The 16,936-nt window shown below is 45.2% G+C and overlaps 1 protein-coding gene across 1 annotated transcript in view; it reads left to right on the top strand.

Annotated features, from left to right (window-relative positions):
- The window catches only part of LOC126135263 (protein dissatisfaction-like), a 49,255-nt gene extending 32,824 nt beyond the window's left edge, over window positions 1-16,431 (top strand). Inside the window, exon 6 of the mRNA XM_049915198.1 lies at window positions 16,181-16,431. Coding sequence (XP_049771155.1) covers window positions 16,181-16,431 — 251 coding nt within the window. The remainder of the gene's footprint in view (window positions 1-16,180) is intronic.
- The last annotated feature ends 505 nt before the right edge of the window (window positions 16,432-16,936 follow it).

Here is a 16,936-nt window from a genome sequence, read left to right as displayed (position 1 = left end):
GTAAGACCGTTGCTATTCACAATATACATAAATGACCTGGTGGATGACATCGGAAGTTCAATGAGGCTTCTAGCGGATGATGCTGTAGTATATCGAGAGGTTGTAACAATGGAAAATTGTACTGAAATACAGGAGGATCTGTAACGAATTGGCGCATGGTGCAGAGAATGGCAATTGAATCTCAATGTAGACAAGTTTAATGTGCTGCGAATACATAGAAAGAAAGATCCTTTATCATTTAGCTACCATATAGCAGGTCAGCAACTGGAAGCAGGTAAATCCATAAATTATCTGGGGAAAGGCATTAGGAGTGATTTAAAATGGGATGTTCATATAAAGTTGATCGTCGGTAAAGCAGATGCCAGACTGAGATTGGAAGAATCCTAAGGAAATGCAATCCGAAAACAAAGGAAGTAGGTTACAGTACACTTGTTCGCCCACTGCTTGAATACTGCTCACCAGTGTGGGATCCGTACCAGATAGGGTTGATAGAAGAGATAGAGAAGATCCAACGGAGAGCAGCGCGCTTCGTTACAGGATCATTTAGTAATCGCGAAAGCGTTACGGAGATGATAGATAAACTCCAGTGGAAGACTCTGAAGAGAGACGCTCAGTAGCTCGGTACGGGCTTTTGTTGAAGTTTCGAGAACATACCTTCAGCGAGGAGTCAAGCGGTATATTGCTCCCTCCTACGTATATCTCGCGAAGAGGCGGTGAGGATAAAATCAGAGAGATTAGAGCCCACACGGAGACATACCGACAATCTTTCTTTCCACGAACAGTACGAGACTGGAATAAAAGGGAGAACCGATAGAGGTACTCAAGGTACCCTCCGCCACACACCGTCAGGTGGCTTGCGGAGTATGGATGTGGATGTAGATAGAAGTAGATGCTGTACAGACAGCTGAGAATTCAGCACGGAGATAATCCTGTACGTGCTGAAGTCATAACCAAGCATTTTTATCACAAAATGGTGGAGCTCCTTCGAGTCACACGTCGAGGTAAAGCTGCAGCAGTTATCTCCGTCTAGGTCTTGGGTTGTTCTCTGTCAAGATTCCAGAGCCTTTCCAAATCCCGTATCAGTCTCGAGGCCTTCATCTTCCCCTTCTGTTTCGCGACTTCACATAGCATCAGCTTTGCTATCTCTCAGCCTACCTTCTATCCATGTGGCAATTTCAATGTGTTTAAAAAAAGCCTAACGTGGACCATTCCATACCTTTCCAGGCTCTTCTGAACTTCCCTTCTAGTAAGTCCTTCACGTGTACAAGTCTCGCAGCAATAGAATAGCACTGGTAGAATGCACATGTTATAAGATTCCTGAGGGTATTTTCCTTCTGTCGGTTCAGCTACAAGAAAATGTGTGTGTGTGTGTGTGTGTGTGTGTGTTTTCACCAGATGCGTTTAAATTTATTGAGGAAAAGTATCGTCAGTGGTCTGTAATTAAAGATATTCATCATCTGATTAATTTTTAAGACCGAAAAACGATTTGTTAACAATTTGTTTATTTTTATTTACGCCACTACCCGCTTCGTTTCTCGCCTACATCGGGAAATGCCGTCTCCTAGCACATCTTTGAAGTTGTTCTTTGTTAGACACTGATACATGTAGTCTAATTGTTTGTTGCTCTGCAAAACCATGCATCTCTCGCGTTTTACACAACACGCTTTTCGCACACCATTGTTTTGTGTCTGTTTTTATACTTCTAAGTAAGCATTGTGGTTTGTGTGTAGTGTTACCAACACAACATTGTTACTACTTTGTCTTTGGCCTGTACCCTTTTTTAGTATTTTAGTTAATTGTATGTGTGTAGTTCCATTCAGTTATGATGCTGTGTGTTTATATACTGTGTAAAAGTAGTGAACGAGTATTGCTTTTGTGTGTGTGTGTGTGTGTGTGTGTGTGTGTGGAGGGCAGGGAGAAGCAGTGATGCATGGACATAAGTGTATAGTACTAAGATGTAGCATGAGTTGGAGGAGAAGGTGAGGAGCAAAAAGTGAAATGAAATTGGGCGTGGGGAGAGGGAGGGGGGGGCATGGTTTGTTGGGAGACGGTGACGAATGGAAAAGGCTCTTTTCTTTTTCATGTAATTTCATGAATTATTTTATATAGTGCCTGTTTTCCAATATTTATTTGGTCTTTTGGTCATTGAGCAACTGTTTATTTTGTGTTAACACAAAGCATAAGCGGAAATTTTCTTGGAAATGGAGATGGTGTCTGTCTTTATTGATTCGTATGATGTTCACATCTTTTTCAATATTGCTTGGACTGTGGCATTCTTGTTTTAGATTATCTGCCATTTTTCCATAATCTCTGCAACTGAGCTGATACGGTACCAGTTTGTTGGTATTTGTCCGGCTTTGATTTCAGTTTTGGGATGTGTTTTTGTATTGAGTTGTTTGTTTTGTTAGCAATGTTTATGCCTTGCTTTTTGAATACGTTCCTATTTTATGGTTGAAATTGTAGTGGTAGGTCATTGTATGCCATTTTTGTAGTAGTGCAGTTTGTATGTGTTGGTGTGGTTCGGTTAGTTTTTATCATTATTTGTCTCTCTTTTTCTGTTTAGTTTGTCTAGCATCGTTTCTTTGTGTCTATTTTTTAATGCTATTTGTTTTATAATAGCTAGCTCTTCGTGGTAATCAGAAGTGTTTAGGGGCATCCTGTTCAGTTTGTTCAACACGTATCTTACGGCAGCCTGTTTCTGGTTCTGCGGGTGGTTTGAGGTTGCATTTAAGATAGTGTCACTTATTGTGGGTTTTCTGTATGTGTCAAATCTGTGTTTGTTATTGTCGTTTCCTATGGTTATGTCTAGAAAGTTGAGTTAGTTTTGTGGTTCTTCCTCTATTGTGAACTTCATGTTTTTGTGTACAGTATTTATGCCGTTGTATAGTTGCTGTACTCTATTTTTAGGTTCATCTACCATGCGTATTATGTCATCCATGTACCTGTACCAGTTGCTGATGTTGTAGCTTTTCTTTGTTATTATGTCTTCAAATATTAATTTTCCTATATGATTCTTTTTTTTTTAATGTAACTCAGATCTGAGGACCACTCAATGTTTCCTGTAAACTATACTAATCTGACGTGACGGAAGATTTTAGGTCTTACAGCACTCTTCATATTTATGTGCTGTATTAACGGCCTCTATATTTTGTGGTACGAAATCATAGCGGACCTCTTTATGTTCCTGGAAATCTCCCTTGAGAGTTCGTAACACACGAACAGTGGTTACTGCAGGAAGTAGATGAAAACGTTGCAGTCGAACCACATTCCAGGAGTTTTCGATGGGCAGCTGTATGGTGAACGTGCAAAGTAAGCAAGCGGTGGTATCCGCTGTTCTTCGAGGGAGGTTTGCACTTCCCTCAGCACATGCGACTGGGCATTGTCTTACCGAAAAATGGCACATCGTAATCTCTCTTATGTGGTCACTGTTGTTGAGATATCCCTCAGTACACGGGAGTCAAGATCGTGCATGTTGAATGCAGTGCTGGCTAAACCACCACCCTGCAAAATACTTCTGTGATAATTGTGAGAAATCTAGATGCCGTATTGAGCTACCTGTCAAACAAAAAGACACAGTTATTAGTTTCTGGAGATTTCAACATAGATCTCTTAAAAGATACGGATAGGAAAATGATGCAGAATTAGTATTTGGATGTTTCAAACTAATTTGAATAGTCAGTTTTCCAACTCGTGTGCAACAAAATAGTAGGACAGCGATTGGTAACAGCCTTATAAACAGTTCTCAGTTTGAGACAATTAATGTGTACCCGGTTGCTAATGGACTACCTAATCGTGATGCACAGTTAATGGAAATAAACAGTATGGTACCTTCCAACCCTGAGGCAGGTTCATACGATGGAAAGTAACAGAGAAACTGATTTCCCCCATATAGACGGAAGAGACTGAAACGGACACGGCACTCACCTCATTTACACAGACGTACAGCTTTGGTTTATGGACCAGTGTTCACAGCCGTAGCGCTTACTGAAATACTGATAGCTGTGACTGCACACTTAGATTTTATGCTGTGTAAATTACGACGTTATCAAAGTTGTGAGAGTTTGCTGCCACTACAGTCCTTAAATTAACTGTGTGACACATTAACTTCTCAATTTTTCGGAGTTACTCATTCCTGACTTGTAATTTTTTGGACGATATGCAAAAGCGCGTTACTATTCACTGAAGAGATGAAATTACTATCGTCATTACATTAAATCATTTTGTGCATTATACGATACTTTAATAATTTATTATTACTCTTATATGAAAACATATTACGTAGACTGTCTGCCAAAAAAAAGTGACGCACGTACAAGAGAGGGTCGTGTGTCATGTGAGTTGGTGCACTTCCCGGGTATGTAAACGATTAGAGTTGCTTTTCTCTGTGGGAAGCAGAACGGCCACCAGAGTGCATTAGTGGTGTTTATGTTCAATGTCGTTACCAGGCCTGGTAGGTAGGTGCAAACGGCGTCAGATGGTGAACGCTCACTGTGCAGGACACGGGAATACCGAGTACTCGTCTGTAAAAGCCTTGTCAGCAGCTGACAGCTTAAGGGGGCCTCATTGTGTGTCAGTCTACATTTGACCATCTGGTCTAATCGTGCAATATCCAGATTTGTGGAGCATTCGGAGTTGCGGTGGTCCGATGTTGGACTACAAGGGAACGTGAGGCCAGGCGCACGCACAGTCTGGTCTCAGGTCAACCGCGTCTCTGTAGAGTGCACCATGCAGATCCTAATCCCTTCGCATCGCCTGTCATCTGAAAACAAGTAATCGACTCTGTAGAACGTTTTGTGTCATCCTGTACCGTTGGTTGGAGATTAGCAGTAGCCGAACTATGGAATCACCAGTCCATGCCAGGCTACCAGCCTACCATTAACTCCACAACACAGACGGCTGATCATAGAATGAAGGCTTTCATGGCAGGTGATGTCATCACTTAACACTTCCGGGCTGAGATGCCGTGGTCCATACATAAAACTCTCCCCTGACGTTTCGCCTTCGACTGCGGAAGGCATCCTCCGAGGACAAGCAGCCAACTGCAACGAGAGCGCGATTTTTTTTTTCCTTTATTGTAATTTCATGCCTCAGCTGAGGCGGGCCGGGAGCAGCCTACATTACGCCGCTCTTCAGCCAAAAGACAGAATAGAAATACACGGAAGACATAGAAAACATAAAAAACATGGTAAACACAAGATGAACACTGCACAAGAGATCAGAAGTCGTTCGACGGAAGACACTGTAATGAAGGTGGCACCAGTTGAAAACAGATGAAGACGTCCAGGTGGAGACACGAACGTTGGAGAAGACACTGATGAAGACGCTGTACGCAACCGGAGAGAAACTGACACACGGAAAACACTGGCGACGATCATCGGCGAAGCACTCGCACTGACGAAGGTGGGGGCCTGCCTCCAGGTCAAAGGGAGAGGTAGGAGGGTGGGAAGGGGGTGGTGGAGTCAGTGGGAGAAAGAAGGGAGAGCGGGGGGAGGAGAGGGGGGGCGTTGGAAGCCTGGGGAGAGGGCTGAAGGCGGGAGACGTGGGAGAGAGGAGGGGGGGAAAGTAAGGTGAGGAGGGAGAGAGGGAGCCCTGGGGGAAAAAAGAGGGGGAACAGGAGGGGACATTCAGAGCTGGTAGGAGGGGTAGATGGATGGGACAAGGACATCGTCAGGGAGGGGGAGTTGGCGGAAGCCACCTTGGGAAAGGGTATGGAGGGTGTGAAGATGGAGAGCAGGTGGGATGCAAGAATATAGGCGCGACAGCAGGCGGGAATGGGCGAGGATGGGAGAGACAAGCGGGTGTGGGGGATCGAGCTTGTGGGAGGTGTAAAGGATTCGTATCCATTCGAGGAAAAGGAAAAGGAGAAGGTGCGGGAAGGATCCCCACTAAGCATGGGAGACGGATGCAATAGGCGAGTCGGAGCGTGTGGCGTTCAAGGATTTGGAGGGACTTACAGTAGGTGGGAGGAACGGAGATCCAGGCGGGATGGGCGTAGCAGAGGGCGGATGAGGGATTTACAAGTGTGGAGGATGGTGGAGGGGTCGAGACCCCATGTGCGGCCAGAAAGGAGTTTGAGGAGCCGGAGTTGGGAACGTGCCTTGGCTTGGGGGTTCCAGGAAAGGCGATGGTCAAGGGTGACACCAAGGTACTTGAAGGTTGGGGTGAGGTGAATGGGACAGCCATAGATGGTGATATAAAAATCAAGGAGGTGGAAGGAAGAGGTGGTTTTGCCTACAGTGATTGCTTGGGTTTTGGAAGGATTGACCTTGAGCAGCCACTGGTTACACCAAGTGGTGAACCGGTCAACATGGGATTGGAGAATGTGCTGGGAGCGTTGCGAGGACAAGGAAGGCAGTGTCATAGCCGTCATCAGCATACTGGAGAAGATGAATGGGAGGTGACGACGGCGGCATGTCCGCCGTATACAGAAGGTAGAGAACAGGGCAGAGGACGGAGGAACCTTGGGGCACACTGGCGTAGGAGTAGAATGTGTAGGAATCTGTGTTATGGATGGTGACATAGGAGAGAGCGTGAGTGAGCGCCGTATATATAAGCCATACAGAGGGCGCCGCTGTCAATCACCTGACGTGGGCAGTGCTATATTCTCTTATATTGCCAACTTTCTCAATTGAAATTAATCGATTGTCACGCTGCAATGTTGACATACATATCTTATCCAACTTAATGCCTTCATATTTTCTATTAAAATTATTACAATGTTTGGCAATCTCAATAGCCCCTCTGTACATTCGCGCATAATAATGCGACGTCTTTGCTATGACGGTCGTCTCACTAAACTTTATTTCATGATCATCTTTCTGAAACACATGATCCGCTACAGCTAATTTATCAATATGTCCGAGGCGGCAGTTCCTTTTAGTCAGGGGAGAGTTTTATGTATGGACCACGGCATCTCAGCCCGGAAGTGTTGAGTAATGACAGACGGCTGACTTTGGAGCGGTGTGACTGGGAAGTAGGAACTGCCAACGAATGGCATCACGTTGTGTTAAGCAATGAGTAGCCATTCTGTGCTGCACCGGATGGCCGTCGTCGACGAGTATGTCGGCGACCTGGGGAAACGTCCCATTCTTCCAGTGTTTTAGGGAGTCACAGTGGTGCTACGCCCGGTGTCGCAGTGTAGGGAGGCGTCGGGTACAACTTGATACGTCCTGTTTGTCTCTCGTGAGACAGCATTGTGGTGCTATTTTCACACAGGACAGTGCTCGTCCATTCATGGCACAAGTGTCTACGAACTGTCTGCGTGACAGTGAGGTTCTCAGCTTTGTGACAGCCTTCCCAACCAAATCAGTGCATGCGTCCAGGCCAGATAGATCCTAACATCACGCAGATAAGTGAGCTTGTACTGCAAAGTTCATTGTAAGTATGGCTCTATGGCATTATTCCCTAATAACTGAACGTTTAGTTCTGTCATAGGGAAAAAATGGCTCTGAGCACTATGGGATTTAACATCTGAGGTCATCAGTCTCCTAGAACCTAGAACTACTTAAACCTGACTAAACTAAGGACATCACACGTCCATACCCGAGTCAGGATTCGAATCTGCGACCATAGCAGTAGCGCGGTTCCGGACTGCAGCACCTAGAACCGCTCGGCCACCGCGGCCGGCTCATGGGAAAAGCTACGTATAAGACTACCGTGCCGTGAAACATGCTACTGTTACCCTCTCAGAGGATTCCAAAGTTCGACCGTGAATGTGTCTAATGGAAAGGCTTTAACCTTGGGAGTTAACAGAAATGGTAAAATTATAAGTCAATGGAAAAAAATAAACGGTCAACAGCCTAATGAGGCACGTTAATTTGGAAGTATATATTTGAGAAAATTGGATATTAGTTACTTAGGTTACTTTTGTCGAGCTTTCCCTTTGAATAGCAAACAGGATACAAACTGACACAGTGCACTCTGTACTTTGTGTAGCAGCAGTTACCAATCACACACACACACCAGTAAATTATGGGGAGCAAAATTATGACGACCACAATCAATAGTATTACTTAATGAAAACACTGAAACATCACTGCATAAAGGGCAGAACTAATTTGGGACATGAGCGGATTCTATTTTGAATGACATGAATAACACAAATAAAGATGAATAACATCTTAAATACACTGTTTAAGCCCCTCTGCATATAGCAGTTTTCCTTAGGAACACTAATAGTTCATTTTTTTCTTAATAGGAGGACAATGTGATGGAGACCCATAAACTGGTATACACTCCTGGAAATGGAAAAAAGAACACATTGACACCGGTGTGTCAGACCCACCATACTTGCTCCGGACACTGCGAGAGGGCTGTACAAGCAATGATCACACGCACGGCACAGCGGACACACCAGGAACCGCGGTGTTGGCCGTCGAATGGCGCTAGTTGCGCAGCATTTGTGCACCGCCGCCGTCAGTGTCAGCCAGTTTGCCGTGGCATACGGAGCTCCATCGCAGTCTTTAACACTGGTAGCATGCCGCGACAGCGTGGACGTGAACCGTATGTACAGTTGACGGACTTTGAGCGAGGGCGTATAGTGGGCATGCGGGAGGCCGGGTGGACGTACCGCCGAATTGCTCAACACGTGGGGCGTGAGGTCTCCACAGTACATCGATGTTGTCGCCAGTGCTCGGCGGAAGGTGCACGTGCCCGTCGACCTGGGACCGGACCGCAGCGACGCACGGATGCACGCCAAGACCGTAGGATCCTACGCAGTGCCGTAGGGGACCGCACCGCCACTTCACAGCAAATTAGGGACACTGTTGCTCCTGGGGTATCGGCGAGGACCATTCGCAACCGTCTCCATGAAGCTGGGCTACGGTCCCGCACACCGTTAGGCCGTCTTCCGCTCACGCCCCAACATCGTGCAGCTCGCCTCCAGTGGTGTCGCGACAGGCGTGAATGGAGGGACGAATGGAGACGTGTCGTCTTTAGCGATGAGAGTCGCTTCTGCCTTAGTGCCAATGATGGTCGTATGCGTGTTTGGCGCCGTGCAGGTGAGCGCCACAATCAGGACTGCATAAGACCGAGGCACACAGGGCCAACACCCGGCATCATGGTGTGGGGAGCGATCTCCTACACTGGCCGTACACCACTGGTGATCGTCGAGGGGACACTGAATAGTGCACGGTACATCCAAACCGTCATCGAACCCATCGTTCTACCATTCCTAGACCGGCAAGGGAACTTGCTGTTCCAACAGGACAATGCACGTCCGCATGTATCCCGTGCCACCCAACGTGCTCTAGAAGGTGTAAGTCAACTACCCTGGCCAGCAAGATCTCCGGATCTGTCCCCCATTGAGCATGTTTGGGACTGGATGAAGCGTCGTCTCACGCGGTCTGCACGTCCAGCACGGACGCTGGTCCAACTGAGGCGCCAGGTGGAAATGGCATGGCAAGCCGTTCCACAGGACTACATCCAGCATCTCTACGATCGTCTCCATGGGAGAATAGCAGGCTGCATTGCTGCGAAAGGTGGATATACACTGTACTAGTGCCGACATTGTGCATGCTCTGTTGCCTGTGTCTATGTGCCTGTGGTTCTGTCAGTGTGATCATGTGATGTATCTGACCCCAGGAATGTGTCAATAAAGTTTCCCCTTCCTGGGACAATGAATTCACGGTGTTCTTATTTCAATTTCCAGGAGTGTAGTTTCACTAGCCAAGGTTCTTTGATTGTTGCAAAAGTAAAAAATCTATCTCTTAAAGCTAATCATTCACTTAAATTACTTTGCAAGGTAACAAAATTTAACACTGGGCTTAATTAACTTCAAAAGGAACCATTCATGATGGGTACCAAAACTACACTATCTTTGAAAATGTGCATAACTTCACTTCTAATAGTTCTACCGCAAATCGGTTCATTAAAGATTTATATGTACTTGTACTTTAATCACCTGTGAAGCAGGTATTCTTGGCACTAATATTTACACAATCTTGCACTGTAATCCTACAAAACTATATTTTATAATAAACTAAGGACACTTTAGCAAAAGCCTATCCAACTTCACTTTTATGGTTTTACCTTCTAAATAATTAAGGTTTTCACTTTCCTATTGATTAATCTTTAAATTTTTTTTACTCAAACTTCCTACCTTAGCAATTTCACTTGGAGTAGTCCATAAACAAAGCATCCAAATTTTACTCTTGCTTTAACTTTTGCTACTCCTTTTACTTTAGACAAAAAATCACTTTTAAACACATGAATGCACCAAGGAGTTCAAACAACACAGAATGCACACTTCATAAATTACTTACTTAAATAAACCTACTCCTAATCGATATAAGTGTTACAATTCGACTTCATAATCACTGGAATAACATGACGTACTCTCCCAATACATAAAGTTTCACTTTTTTGTCAGCCAGTATAAAACGTAACACATCTGTGGCACATTAACAGTGGCAAGTTACATTTCAGGGGCAAGGGGGTGGGAGTGACAGTTACAAACACATAGCCCCCATATCCCACAGAGCTGACTCACTGATTCGCATCTGGATATAGAACAATGCAATACCGTGTCATAAGCTTACGCATCCTCTCCAATTGTTTTCATCCACGCAATAAACGCTTGCCGGTAGGTAACCAGTTCATAGTAGTGAAACGTCAGGTTGCGTTTCGTTCATCATGCGAGGGACGGGCGCACAGCACACACTACCTAGTCTGAGAACAGCTGGCAACAGTTGTCCTACATGTGTCAAGTCATCTGCTCCTCCTCTTCCCTTCCACCCATGCGGCCTTTAGTGTGTGGCAAAATGACTGTAGTTCCCTGCAGACAGCACACAGCGCTCACCAACCACTTTCACAATATTATTAATTATGGTAGCCTTTCTAGCACAGAGATCTTGTACATTGAACCACCGGAGTAGCTGACTATACGAAGATGAGTCATACGAAACCTCAAAAGGGTGGCAACATGACACTTAGCTGCCTCATTTTTAGTGTTGTTCCATTCGTGAACAGCTTCAATCCTCTATTCATAAGGTGTCCATGAATTTTAGAATCATATGCCATTTAACATACACTGGTAATAATAACCTTCTTTATAATTTTCTTCGCTTTGCGATCTTCGGTATAAGCATCCGTGTTGCTCTTGCAGATATTTTAATGTCACCTCCCTACCTCCTGCTACACTGTTGTCTCCGCTTTATCTGATCTCTTAGTATCTAGCAAAGAACTTCAGTGATCCACCTACTTACAATCCATTCACCAGGCGACACGATTCGCTAACCCCCATTTCATTCTCATTACAGTTGTAGTTACGTCTTCCACCTCAGCAGGTTCCGTCACATATTTATTCGTCTCTCCACCTCTTGCTGAACAACCCTGATATCTCTAATCGTCCGTGTTTCACTGTCATAAATCGTAATTGGAAATACACCCCTGATTGCAAAAGTCTATTTTAAGAGATATTGAAGCTTAGTTTTTGAAAATCTTGTTTAGTTTACCAAAAGAACTGGAGACCATCTTTACTCTTCGACTCTGTTTATCTTCTTCTAGTTCTTCCTCTTTTTGTGGTCGTCATTCCAAAAGCTAGTGTGACGCAGCTCTCCATGCAACTCTATTCTCCAAATAAGTGCTACAACCTACATCCATTTGAACTTGCTGACTGCGTTCATCCCTTGTCTCTCTCTACTGCTCTTACCCCCTGTACTTGTATCTATCACCAAACTGAGGATTCTTTCATACCTCATGGTGCGTCCTATCAACTGATACTTTCTTTCAGTCAAGTTGTGTCATCAGTTCCATTCAGTAGCTCCTCCCTAGTTACACAACCTACCCATCTAATCTCGAGCATTCTTCATCTACATCTACATCCATACTCCGCAAGCCACCTGACGGTGTGGCGGAGGTTACTTTGAGTACCTCTATCGGTTCTCCCTTTATTCTAGTCTCGTATTGTTCGTGGAAAGAAAGTGTCGGTATGCCTCTGTGTGAGCGCTAATCACTCTGATTTTATCCTCATGGTCTCTTCACGAGATATACGTAGGAGGGAGCAATATAATGCTTTACTCCTCGGTGAAGGTATATTCTCGAAAGTTCAACAAAAGCCCGTACCGAGCTACTGGGCGTCTCTACTGCAGAGTCTTCCACTGGAGTTTATCTGTGATCTCCGTAACGCTTTCGCGATTACTAAATGATCCTGTAACGAAGCGCGCTACTCTCCGTTGGATCTTCTCTATCTCTTCTATCAACCACATCTCGTACGGTTCCCACACTGGTGAGCAATATTCAAGCAGTGGGTGAACAAGTGTACTGTAACCTACTTCCTTTGTTTTCGTATTGCATTTCCTTAGGATTCTTCCAATGAATCACTAGCATCTGCTTTACCGACGATCAACTTTATATGACCATTCCATTTTAAATCACTCCTAATGCGTACTCCCAGCTAGTTTGTGGAATTAACTGCCTCCAGTTGCTGACCTGCTATGTCGTAGCTAAATGATAAAGGATCTTTCTTTCTGTGTATTCGCAGCACATTACACTTGTCTACATTGAGATTCAATTGCCATTCCCTGCACCATGCGTCAATTCGTCGCAGATCCTCCTGCATTTCAGTACAAATGGTTCAAATGGCTCTGAGCACTATGGGACTTAACATCAGTCCCCTAGAACTTAGAACTACTTAAACCTAACTAACCCTAAGGACAGCACACACATCCATGCCCGAGGCAGGATTCGAACATGCGACCGTCGCATTCGCGCGGTTCCGGACTGAAGCGCCTAGAACCGCTCGGCCACCGCGGCTGGGATTTCAGTACACTTTTCCATTTTACAACCTCTCGATATACTACAGCATCATCCGCAAAAAGCCTCAGTGAACTTAGGATGTTATCCACAAGGTTATTTATGTATATTGTGAATAGCAACGGTCCTACGACACTCCCCTGCGGCACAACTGAAATCACTCTTACTTCGGAAGACTTGTCTCCATTGAGAATGACATGCTGCGTTCTGTCATCTAGGAACTCTTCAATCTAATCACACAATTGGTCTGATAGTCCATATGCTCTTACTTTGTTCATTAAACGACTGTGGGGAACTGTATCGAACGCCTTGCGGAAGTCAAGAAACACGGCATCTACCTAGGAACCCGTGTCTATGACCCTCTGAGTCTCGTGGACGAATAGCGCGAGCTGGGTTTCACACGATCGTCTTTTTCGAAACCCATGCTGATACCTACAGAGTAGATTTCTAGTCTCCAGAAAAGTCATTATCATCATCATCATCATTTAAGACTGATTATGCCTTTCAACGTTCAGTCTGGAGCATAGTCCCCCTTATAAAATTCCTCCATGATCCCCTATTCAGTGCTAACATTGGAGCCTCTTCAGATGTTAAGCCTATTACTTCAAAATCATTCTTAACCGAATCCAGGTACATTCTCCTTGGTCTACCTTGACTCCTCCTACCCTCTACAGCTGAACCAATGAGTCTCTTGGGTAACCTTGCTTCTTCCATGCGTGTAACATGACCCCACCATCCAAGCCTGTTCGCCTGACAGCTACATCTATAGAGTTCATTCCCAGTTTTTCTTTGATTTCCTCATTGTGGACAGCCTCCTGCCATTCTTCCCATCTGCTAGTACCTGCAATCATCCTAACTACTTTCATATCCGTAACCTCACCTTATTGATAAGGTAACCTGAATCCACCCAGCTTTCGCTCCCATACAACAAAGTTGGTCGAAAGATTGAACGGTGCACAAATAACTTAGTCTTCGTACTTACTTCCTTCTTGCAGAAGAGAGTAGATCGTAGCTGAGCGCTCACTGCATTAGTTTTGCTACACCTCGCTTCCAGTTCTTTCACTATGTTGCCATCCTGTGAGAATATGCATTCTAAGTACTTTAAACCGTCCTCCTGTTCTAACTTTGTTCCTCCTATTTGGCACTCAATCCCTTTATATCTCTTTCCCACTGACATTACTTTCGTTTTGGAGATGCTAATCTTCATACCATAGTCCTTACATTTCTGATATAGCTCTGAAATATTACTTTGCAAACTTTCAATCGAATCTGCCATCACAACTAAGCCATCCGCATATGCGAGACTGCTTATTTTGTGTTCACATATCTTATTCTCATCCAGCCAGTCTATTGTTTTCAACATATGATCCATACATAATATGAACAACAGTGGAGACAGGTTGCAGCCTTGTCTTACCCCTGAATCTACTCTGAACCATGAACTCAATTTACCGTCAACTCTAACTGCTGCCTGACTGTCTATGTAAAGACCTTTAATTGCTTGCAAAAGTTTGCCTCCTATTCCATAATCTCGTAGAACAGACAATAACTGCCTCCTAGGAACCCGGTCATATTCCTTTTCTAGATCTATAAAGCATACATACAATTCCCTGTTCCACTCGTAACACTTCTCCATTATTTGCCGTAAGCATAAGATCTGGTCCTGACAACCTCTATGAGGCCTAAACCCACACTGGTTTTCATCCAATTTGTCCTCAACTAATACTCGCATTTCCTTCCAACAATACCTGAGAAGATTTTACCCACAACGCTGATTAAAGAGATACCTCCGTAGTTTTTAAATCTGTTTCCATGTTTAAAGATTGGTGTGATTACTGCTTTCGTCCAGTCTGATGGAACCCGTTCCGACTCCCATGCCATTTCAATTGTCCTGTGAAGCCATTTAAGACCTGAAATTCCACTGTATTTGATGAGTTCCGACTTAATTTCGTCCATCCCAGCCGCTTTAGTGCACTGCAATCTATTGACCATTTTCTCCAGTTCCTCAAATGTGTTCCTATTTCCATCATCATTCCTATCCCATTGTACATCGAAATCTGAAACATTACTGATCGTATTTTCACCTACATTGAGCAACTCTTCAAAATATTCCCTCCATCTGCCCAAGGCATCAACAGGATTCACCAGCAGTTTTCCTGACCTGTCCAAAATACTTGTCAGTTCCTTCTTGCCCCCCTTTCGAAGACTGCTAATTACACTCCAGAATGGTTTTCCACCAACTTGACCCAAGTCATTATACTCGAACATAATACGTGTTCCAAAATTCTACAACTGGTCGACTTTAGAGATATAGGTCTACAGTTCTGCACATCTGTTCGACGTCCCTTCTTGAAAACGGGGATGCCTTCCGAAGTAAGAGTGATTTTAGGTGTGCCGCAGGGGAGTGTCGTAGGACGTTGCTATTCACAATATACATAAATGACCTTGTGGACGACATCGCAAGTTCACTGAGGCTTTTTGCGGATGATGCTGTGGTATATCGAGAGGTTGTAACAATGGAAAATTGTACTGAAATGCAGGAGGATCTGCAACAACTGACGCATGGTGCAGGGAATGGCAATTGAATCTCAATGTAGACAAGTGTAATGTGCAGCGAATACATAGAAAGAAAGATCCTTTGTCATTTAGCTACAATATAGCAGGTCAGCAACTGGAAGCAGTTAATTCCATAAACTATCTGGGAGTACGCAATAGGAGTGATTTAAAATGGAATGATCATATAAAGTTGATCGTCGGTAAAGCAGATGCCAGAATGAGATTCATTGGAAGAATGCTAAGGAAATGCAATACGAAAACAAAGGAAGTAGGTTACAGTACACTTGTTCGCCCACTTCTTGAATACTGCTCAGCAGTGTGGGATCCATACCAGAAAGGGTTGATAGAAGAGATAGAGAGGATCCAACGGAGAGCAGAGCGCTTCGTTACAGGATCATTTAGTAATCGCGAAAGCCTTACGGAGATGATAGACAAACTCCAGTGGAAGACTCTGCAGGAGAGACGCTCAGTAGCTCGGTACGGGCTTTTGTTGAAGTTTCGAGAACATACCTTCACCGAGGAGTCAAGCTGTATATTGCTCCCTCCTACGTATATCTCGCGAAGAGACCATGAGGATAAAAACAGAGAGATTAGAGCCCACACAGAAGCATACCGACAATCCTTCTTTCTACGAACAATACGAGACTGGAACAGAAGGGATAGCCGATAGAGATACTCAAGGTACCCTCCGCCACACACCGTCAGGTGGCTTGCGGAGTATGGATGTAGATGTAGATGTGCCCTTTTCCAATCCCTTGGAACGCTACGCTCTTCTAGAGCCGTACGGTACACCGCTGCAAGTATGGGAGCAAATTCTATCAGAAGCTCGTGTTCTCTTCTGGTCGCCCACGTTCGACTTCCGCGGTTGCAGAAACGGCGGGCCTGTGCGACGTGCAGCCGGTGGAGATGCTGCAGGACCAGGCGCAGTGCATCCTGGGCGACTACGTGCGCAGCCGCTACCCTCGGCAGCCGACGCGCTTCGGCCGGCTGCTGCTGCTGCTGCCCAGCCTGCGGGCCGTGCGCCAGTCCACGGTCGAGCGGCTCTTCTTCAAGGACACCATCGGCGACATCCCCATCCAGCGCCTGCTCGGCGACATGTACCACATGGACAAGTACACCTAGGCGCCCGCTCGCCGACATGTACCACACCTTGCCTACGTGCCCGACAAGTGCTTGCTCGGTGACGGACAAGTGCACGTAGACGACAACCCCGTCCTGTGGCTGCTCAGTGAAATGTACCACTCGGACGAGCACGCCTATGCAAGCACTGCGTCACGTCATTGGACTGTCGACCGAGGGGCAGATGGGTGCATCTAGGTGAAGCCTCAGACCGCAGGTATTCTCCATCCGGACTGCCACGTGTGCGGTCACTGCACGGCGCTGTCCAGTACGACGAGGTTAGCTGCATCGTGCAGCCCAAAACTGTGATCCCTGACACTATATTACTCCCTGGTTCTCGTGTCCAGATGTAGTCTAGTGCCTGATGTGACTCGGAGTAATACAAAATATACGAGTTACGGAACTGAAATAAAGCGGCAGAGGCGACGATGAGGTCACTGCGTCCCGAATTCTTCTTGTTACAGACACAAAAGCGACGATTTTTCATCTGAATAAATTTCATTTGTCT

This window comes from Schistocerca cancellata, chromosome 1, assembly GCF_023864275.1.
Source record: "Schistocerca cancellata isolate TAMUIC-IGC-003103 chromosome 1, iqSchCanc2.1, whole genome shotgun sequence".
NCBI lineage: Eukaryota > Metazoa > Arthropoda > Insecta > Orthoptera > Acrididae > Schistocerca > Schistocerca cancellata.
The sequence above is the reverse complement of the archived record's forward strand: the minus strand, read 5'-3'. Positions and strand labels throughout refer to the sequence as shown.